The sequence below is a fragment of the Empidonax traillii genome, unplaced genomic scaffold, assembly GCF_003031625.1.
Source record: "Empidonax traillii isolate 1590-97213 ecotype Southwest subspecies unplaced genomic scaffold, ASM303162v1 scaffold516:size646513, whole genome shotgun sequence".
NCBI classification, from domain to species: Eukaryota; Metazoa; Chordata; class Aves; order Passeriformes; family Tyrannidae; genus Empidonax; species Empidonax traillii.
In genome coordinates, this window is record NW_020955709.1 from 314046 (window position 1) to 321554 (window position 7509).

General features: G+C 57.6%; 1 protein-coding gene across 2 annotated transcripts; it reads left to right on the forward strand.

Annotated features, from left to right (window-relative positions):
• Positions 1-739: 739 nt before the first annotated feature.
• LOC114064067 (green-sensitive opsin) lies at positions 740-5121 on the forward strand. 2 transcript variants are annotated; one of them, XM_027896765.1, is made up of 5 exons: positions 740-1181; positions 2901-3069; positions 3410-3575; positions 3678-3917; positions 4092-4316. In XM_027896765.1, exons 1-5 carry the CDS (start codon positions 821-823, stop codon positions 4221-4223), a joined length of 1068 nt encoding a protein of 355 aa, XP_027752566.1. In that variant the 5' UTR covers positions 740-820; the 3' UTR covers positions 4224-4316. The 2 variants fall into 2 exon arrangements, with proteins under 2 accessions (XP_027752566.1, XP_027752567.1); XM_027896766.1 differs by lacking the exon at positions 4092-4316 and adding an exon at positions 4968-5121 and having other exon boundaries at positions 777-1181.
• The last annotated feature ends 2388 nt before the right edge of the window (positions 5122-7509 follow it).

The following is a 7509-nucleotide window of genomic DNA, read 5'->3' on the forward strand; positions in this document are numbered from 1 at the left end:
AGAGGTGGCCCCTGGCCCTGCCAGCAGAGCCTGGATTTGCTCACTGATGGGGACATGTATCCACATCAGCAGCCCCCAGACTGAACCAGGCACCCAAAACACAGAGCTAAGCCAACGACTCAGACCCACAGAGCTCAATCCAGTCTTCCCCCAGTGATCTCCTCAAGGCCAGTGGGGCAGAACTGGGCAATCCCCGGTCCCCAAATCTTCTCATGGGGTCCTTCAGCCACTCAGGGACACCCCAAAGCCTGTGATACACTTTGGACTCCAGAACGGCCCCATTTCCACATCAGTCACCCAAAATGGCCGCTCCCAAATTCCCCACCGCTTCTCCCACCTTTGCTCCTCTTCCCAAGGGCTCCCCACCCCATCCTTCCTCCCCCCAACTCCTTAAACAATATTAAACACTTAATGGCAATTAATACTCTTTAATGCAGGTTTTGGGGCCAACTGGCTGCTTAGAGGGTGCTTAAACCATCAACCCCTCTCAATCCCGTTGCCCTTGTCACACAAAGTTAGCCGAGCCCCTCGTCAGGCCCCCCCCGCGCTCCCTCCAGGAGGCCCAAGGGTATAAAACCTCCCTGGCCCGTGGGCAGCGCCAGCCCCCGGCACGGCACAGGGGCAGCCACCACCTCCCGTCCCCTCAGCTCCCGCCGGCCCCAACTCCTTCATTTCTTGGGCTGGGGGGGCGATCCTTTACTGGGGTATCTTTCAGCGTTGGGGGGGGGTGGGGCTTCCCTTTTTTCTTGTTAATTGGGGTTGAAGCGAAGTTGATTAGAGAAAACCCCAAAGAGAGAGCAGCTCCCGCGGGGTGGGCAGGATGAACGGGACGGAGGGTGTCAATTTTTACGTGCCTATGTCCAACAAGACGGGGGTGGTGCGAAGCCCCTTCGAGCACCCCCAGTACTACCTGGCCGAGCCCTGGAAATACCGCGTCGTGTGCGTCTACATCTTCTTCCTCATCTCCACCGGCTTTCCCATCAACTTCCTCACCCTCCTGGTCACCTTCAAACACAAGAAGCTCCGGCAGCCGCTCAACTACATCCTGGTCAACCTGGCGGTGGCTGATCTCTTCATGGCCTGCTTTGGCTTCACCGTCACCTTCTCCACCGCCTGGAACGGCTACTTCATCTTCGGCCCCACCGGCTGTGCCGTGGAGGGCTTCTTCGCCACGCTGGGAGGTAAGGGCTGGGCTGGGGACCTGGGGCTTGCTCCTTCAGGGCTTTGGGAGCCCAGTTCCTGCCCTGTATCGTGCCGTCCCGCATCGCTGTGCGGGGCAGAGCTCGCCGTGCAGGCACTGCTTCCCTGCGCCTAAAATGGGGGAGGAAAACAGGTTTATGCATGTTTGACCCTGATCCCAAGAAGCTCCCACCCCATCACTAGCCAGGCAGCGGCAAGGAAAGGAACCCTGGGAAGGGATTGCTGGCTGCAGGATCCAAGCTGGGGTCACCTGGCCACACTGGTCAGTGCACTGATGGGTCTCACACCAAGGTGGCTCTCAGAGACCCCCCAGGCATGACCACACCACATCCCTGAACCAATGCCAAACATCTCAGACCAGGCACAGGGCTGGACTTGATCCTCTTAGAGGTCTTTTCCAACCTTAATGATTGTATGATTATTTCCTCACCAAAAGCCTTCCCTTTTCGGCAAAAATGGAGGGTTCAGAGCGGGCAGAGATATCCCTCTGGAAGGGAACCCCATGGAGAAGGTACAGGCATGGAGAGGGCTCACAGCTCATCTGGAGGCAGAAGGAAGACAGAGCAGCTCTTAGCCAGAGAGAACAGCAGTGGAGGGGGAGGAGGACCCAGGGTGGTTCCCAGGCTCTGCAGCAGGGGCTCAGCTCTGTCCTAGTTGCACCAAATTTGGGTGCCCTTGGGAGCTTCCTTATGGCATTTCTCAGGGACACAAGTGCCACCAACACTTCGCCCCTGCAGAAAGCCCTGTGGAAAACAGGGAGAATTCACTTGGCACCCGGTGCCCACACAGCCAGCCAGGCCCACACATCACCTCGTGATGGATCTGCAACAGCAAACAGTCCTTGTTACCGAGATCCTGAACCACCACAAGGATTTTGCTTTCTTCCCTCTAAACTGGGGCGATTTCCCACAATGATGCTGATCTGAAAATACCTACACTTAAAAAATACGGATATTCTGACAGGCAAAGGCAGCGATCCAAGCCAAGGAAGGGTTTAGTCTTGGGGTCAGATGATCACACAGGTCTGCACCATTTCTGCTGAGTGAGCCTGGGGGCTCCCGGGCAGCGTGATTTGCCTCTCCAGTGTTTGCATCTCTTGGAGAAGGAGGAGACTCCTGTTCACAGGGAAGAAAGTTGGATGGGAAGCAGTCTCCGTGCGAGCAGCAGGTCTCCAGCGAATCCCAGCACAGGGTGTAGTTATCAGCAGATTATCACAGCTGGGGGCATTAGCAGGCTTACAGCACCACTAAATGCTCCCAATCCCCCGAAGTTTAATTATCCCTCATAAATACATGTGCATGCATGCCCACCCACACAGCCCCCACACCCCTCCCCCTGATGCAGCGCCAGCGGAAGGCTCAGGAAATACACATTTAAAGGGATCAACAGGTTTGGAGGCATCTGGCATCCTCACTGGAAATTGTGCTTCCTCATGCCCAGGTGGGACTCACCCCCTTGATTTTTCATTTATTAAACCCCCACGATGATCCCTCCTCTGCCACCAGTGTCTCACTGTGGGGCACACACCCCTCAGCTCCCAGAGCCTCTGCACTTAGGGGCGGGAGATCCCCAGTTACCTGTTGGGATGCTGATTATCCCATGCTGATCCCCAGCCCCTTGGTTCCCTCTGCTCTTCTCCACAACCACAAGGGGAAGATGAAACTCGGAGGGGCTCTGAGTTCTTCCCCTCCCTCCTGCAGGAGAGGTGGCCCTGTGGTCCCTGGTGGTCCTGGCCATAGAGCGTTACGTCGTCATCTGCAAACCCATGGGCAACTTCCGCTTCTCCTCCAGCCACGCCATGCTGGGCATCGCTTTCACCTGGATAATGGCCCTCTCCTGCGCCGCTCCTCCCCTCTTCGGCTGGTCCAGGTGAGTGGGAGGATGCTCAGCAGCAGCAGCAGCTCTCAGCATCCCTCCATCCGCAGTGCCCAGCCCTGGCAGAGGGAAATAAAATATCCCGCTCCCTGTGGGAGGCAGGGAGTGCCACAACGAGCCCAAGGGCAGCACACTGGCACGGCTGGTGCCGGCCCTGCAGGAGCCGTGGGCTGCAGAGCCAGCAAGGCCTGGGCACGGGGCACAGAGGAGCCCACCCAGCCCACACGTGCCACTCTTCCAGCATCCCCCATCCTCAGGGAGTCTGGTGTGAGGCTGAGCCCTCTGTTACCCCAGGGAAGGTCCAGCTGCAGATGCCAGCTTTTCTCCCTGACAGGTACATACCGGAGGGGATGCAGTGTTCCTGCGGGCCCGACTACTACACCCACAACCCCGAATTCCACAACGAGTCCTTCGTCCTCTACATGTTCATCGTCCACTTCTTCATCCCCGTCATCATCATTTTCGCCTCCTACGGGCGCCTCGTTTGCAAAGTCCGAGAGGTAACGTTGGGAGGGGACTGATGGGGCCAGCTCGGCAGGAGGAGGGCGGTGGGGCAGGGCTGGAACGCTGCAGGAGCCCCTCACCTCCCGCTGTGCCCACAGGCAGCTGCCCAGCAGCAGGAATCAGCCACGACCCAGAAGGCAGAGAAGGAGGTGACACGGATGGTGATCCTCATGGTGATGGGTTTCATGCTGGCCTGGACACCCTACGCTGTGGTGGCTTTCTGGATCTTCACCAACAAGGGAGCGGAATTCACGGCCACGCTGATGGCAGTGCCTGCTTTCTTCTCCAAGAGCTCCTCCCTTTACAACCCCATCATCTACGTCCTCATGAACAAACAGGTGAGATGCCCCATGGCACGCAGGGTGAGCCTCTGCCCTGGGCTGACCAGCACATCTAGGGTCACCCCTGTCACACTGCTCCTCCCCAGAAGGGGTTGAATCTCACTCTGGGGGCAGCAGCCAGTTCAGGGGGAGGCTCTTGGTCCCACGTTCTCATTTCTCTCCCCTCCTCAGTTCCGTAACTGCATGATCACCACGATCTGCTGCGGCAAGAACCCCTTTGGGGATGACGAAACCTCCTCCGCCGTATCCCAGAGCAAAACCGAGGTCTCCTCTGTCTCCTCCAGCCAAGTATCACCTGCATAGACCATGGACAGTTTGAACTGGGTTTGACCTGCCGAGCTCGGGGACTAAAACAAACAGCCACACACCCACTCGTGCCCCGACCCCCTCCCCTGCACAAGAATTTGGCTGTGCACGTCCTGCCGTAGCGACCCCCGTGCAGACCCCCCCCTGCACCCACGGGGCACTCTGAGCTCCGCCCCACTGTCACAGGGGGACCCCAGGGCCCTGCCCCAGCTGCCAGGGCAGGTCACCTTAGGGGACTGTCCCCACCTGCCCCCAGCCCAGCCCCCCCCTCCTTCGTTCAAATCGTGTTCAAAGAGCAGCGGTCAGTGAGAAACCCCAAACTGCCACATTTCCCTCCCTGAAATGTGCTCCCCACCCTCCTCCTTCCCTGGGCTCAAGGGAGCGCCCCAGGAGCATCCAGCCCTCATTTGCAAGCACCAAAGGATTCTGACAAAGCGCCATCCGAAGCCCCTGGGAGCAGGACCCCACGCCCAGGGTGGCCCCGGGTGCCCCTGGGCCAGGCCCGAGCCCGGGGTGTGCCAGAGCCGCGCTCCCGCCGCCGGGAATCGATTCCCACCATCCCATAAATCAGCAGAACAAACGGAGCCACGAGCTTCGCCTCCAGCCCTACTCCCTCTATCCCCAAGACAACGCTGTAGATATATTTTTTTTGCCTTGGAACCTGTAAATATTTGCTCACACACTTTGAAGTCTCTATCTTTTCTCAGCCCTTCCCTTTCTCCTCCTCCTCCCAACTCCGAGGCAGAGAAACCACCTTCCACCTCTGCTCCCGCTGGACACGCACGGCCAACCTTGGAGGGTGGGGCTGGTACCCGAGCGCTTTCCTGTACATATTTTATAAATAAATAATACTGTGTCAGCACAAGGACCTCTACAGAAAAGAAGTAGGGATTAAAAAATCAGAAATAAACAGAAGCAGCACAGAGAAAACCACAGACGCTCAGTCCTTGTCCTTTCTCTTGGGCTGTGGTGACAAGATGCTGGTGGCCAGCTGGGGAAATGCGACGCTGCTGGTGGGGACACAAGCCCAGAGCTGTCCCAAAAGCCATGGAAGGGGGATCTGTGGGTCAGACCAGCCCAGATCAGAGGGGAGAGCAGAGACCATCCCCACAAGGTGACAGCCTCATTAGCTGGAGCACCAAAGGGGTTTGGAGGCAAAAAGAGACAGGAACAGGGCACAGCTGGTGCTGCTGCTGCCCCACAGCCCCCACTGCCCAGCCCACCAACAGCCACTGGCTTTCATCCTTTAATATTTAAGATTTCCCCACGTAGCCTTAAATAAAACTTCAGCAAAGAGCTTTTTGCAGAGTTCAAGTTCCCCTCCCTGCGGGGCCCTTCCAGTCAGCGCCGTTACGGAATTGGCAGAGTCAGGGAAAAATCGTTCCCTGCGTCAGTGAATTCGTTATGGAGCGGCTGGAGAGCAATCCTGAGTCCCATCCCTGCCAGGCCCTTGCCCTCCACCCCTCCCTGCTCAGCTCACACCTGCCCCTCTCAGGTGTCATTCCTCCTTTTTTGATCCAAAGCAACCAAAAGCAGTGGGAAGCCCAAGGCTTGTCCCTGCGATGGGAACACAGGGATACAAAACCACCAAAGCACCGAGCCCTGGGGAGGGGAAGGGGTGCAGCCCCCAGCCCTGGCTCTCCAGACACCCTCCTGCCTCCACACCCTGCAGGACTGGACCTGCACCACCCAAACTGGGGGCTGCCAGCCAGGCCCCGCTGCTGGGTCAGCACAGGAATGGGTCTCACACCCCTCCTGCACCACCTGCTGAATAATTCACAGCCACTCTCCCAGTCTCAGGAGCCTCTTTTCCTTCCCTACAAAGCACCGAGCCCATTTCCTGCAGCTCTTTGAGGACAGAGGCACCAGGGCTGTTTTATGGCGAGCGATTGAAGGCGCTGTGCGTGGAGGAGCCCCCCGGCACCGCTTATCTCCCCCCGCAGACTCCCGAGCGCAGCACGTTCCAGGAGCTCAGCACAGACCTGGCCGTGGAGCCCTCCCTGGGTTTGATCATTTCAAATGCTGCAGCTGTAGCCAAGGGCTGCTGAATTTTGCCAAGTGATGCTGGAAGAACCCACGAGGAATCCACAGGACCCTGGAGGAGGAGAACAGCAGCCTGTGATCCCTAACAGGCAGCTCCGGGGAGCCAGGGACCACCTGGGTGTGTGGGCTGAGGCTCTGCAGCCAAATTCCTGCAGGCAGGAGGCACAGGGAGCAGAGTCAGCCCGTGGTGCTGTGGCAAACACCGGCAGTGGTGCCAGGATCCCCCTGGCACTGCCCACCCTGCTGCCCCACCAGGTGTGTCACTACCTGTGACACCCCGGGAACTGATCCCAGCTGTGCCTCCGTGGTGCATCCATCCTGCTGCCAGGAGCCTGCCCAGGGTGGGTGCTGTCCACACAGCACAGTGGCCTGAGTGGGACCAGTTATGGTGGAGTGGAGATGGAGTCCCCTTACCTGGAGGTGTTCAAGGAACAACTGGACGTGGCACTCAGCGCTCTGGCCTGGGTGACAAGGTAGGGATCTGTCACAGGCTGGATTTGGTGATCCTGGAGGTCTTTTCCAGCCTCAGTGATTCTGGGATGCTGATGCTCTCAGGTGCAGGCAGGTTGGAGCTGTCCAGGATGCAAAGGAGCAGCTGCTTTGTCTGGGGTGGGAGCTGTGGATGGGAATAGAAAGATAAACCTGTCCTAAGAGAGTGACTGCTCTGCTCTGCCTTCAGCCCCTCTGCAGCAGCCACTGAGGATGATGATGGCACTCCCTTCTCCTCAACCAAATCCCTACAAAAACCCAAAGCACCCAAGCTCAGCACTGGTTTCTCCAAACCATGGGGGGCAGGGGAGGAGCAGCCACCAGACAACCAAAAACCTCATTCAGCCCTCGCTGATCCAACCCTTCCACCCCAGACAGCACCTCATTCCAGGGTTTCTCTTTCCTGTCCCCCCCATCCTTGTTTCCAACGCTGCTTTTTGGCAGTGCAAAGCCATAATTCTCTGGGATCTGCCTCCCAGGCCCTGCTCCCCTCATTTTTCAAATCCCAGGGGCTTTTAAAGATGTTCTTCATCGATCCAACACTTATTTATATGCGAACAATTGGAGAAGATGGTTTGTCCAGTTATTAAATTTGGAGAGCTGACAAAAGCAATCAGAAGATAGATCACGTAATGGGAGATTAAGAAGGAGGCAGCAGGAGTCCGGATTCCTGGCCCCGTGTTTCAGATGGGCTTAGCCATGTGTGTCTCTGTACTTTTACTGCTCAGATGGCAACGTAATAAAACGATCC

Bases quoted from the DNA above. Each gene is read 5' to 3' on its own strand.
- LOC114064067 (XM_027896765.1), top strand. From the start codon at position 821: ATGAACGGGACGGAGGGTGTCAATTTTTACGTGCCTATGTCCAACAAG. The intron at 3,576-3,677 runs GTAACGTTGGGA...CTGTGCCCACAG, and splicing joins TCGTTTGCAAAGTCCGAGAG to GCAGCTGCCCAGCAGCAGGA. The intron at 3,918-4,091 runs GTGAGATGCCCC...TCCCCTCCTCAG, and splicing joins ACGTCCTCATGAACAAACAG to TTCCGTAACTGCATGATCAC.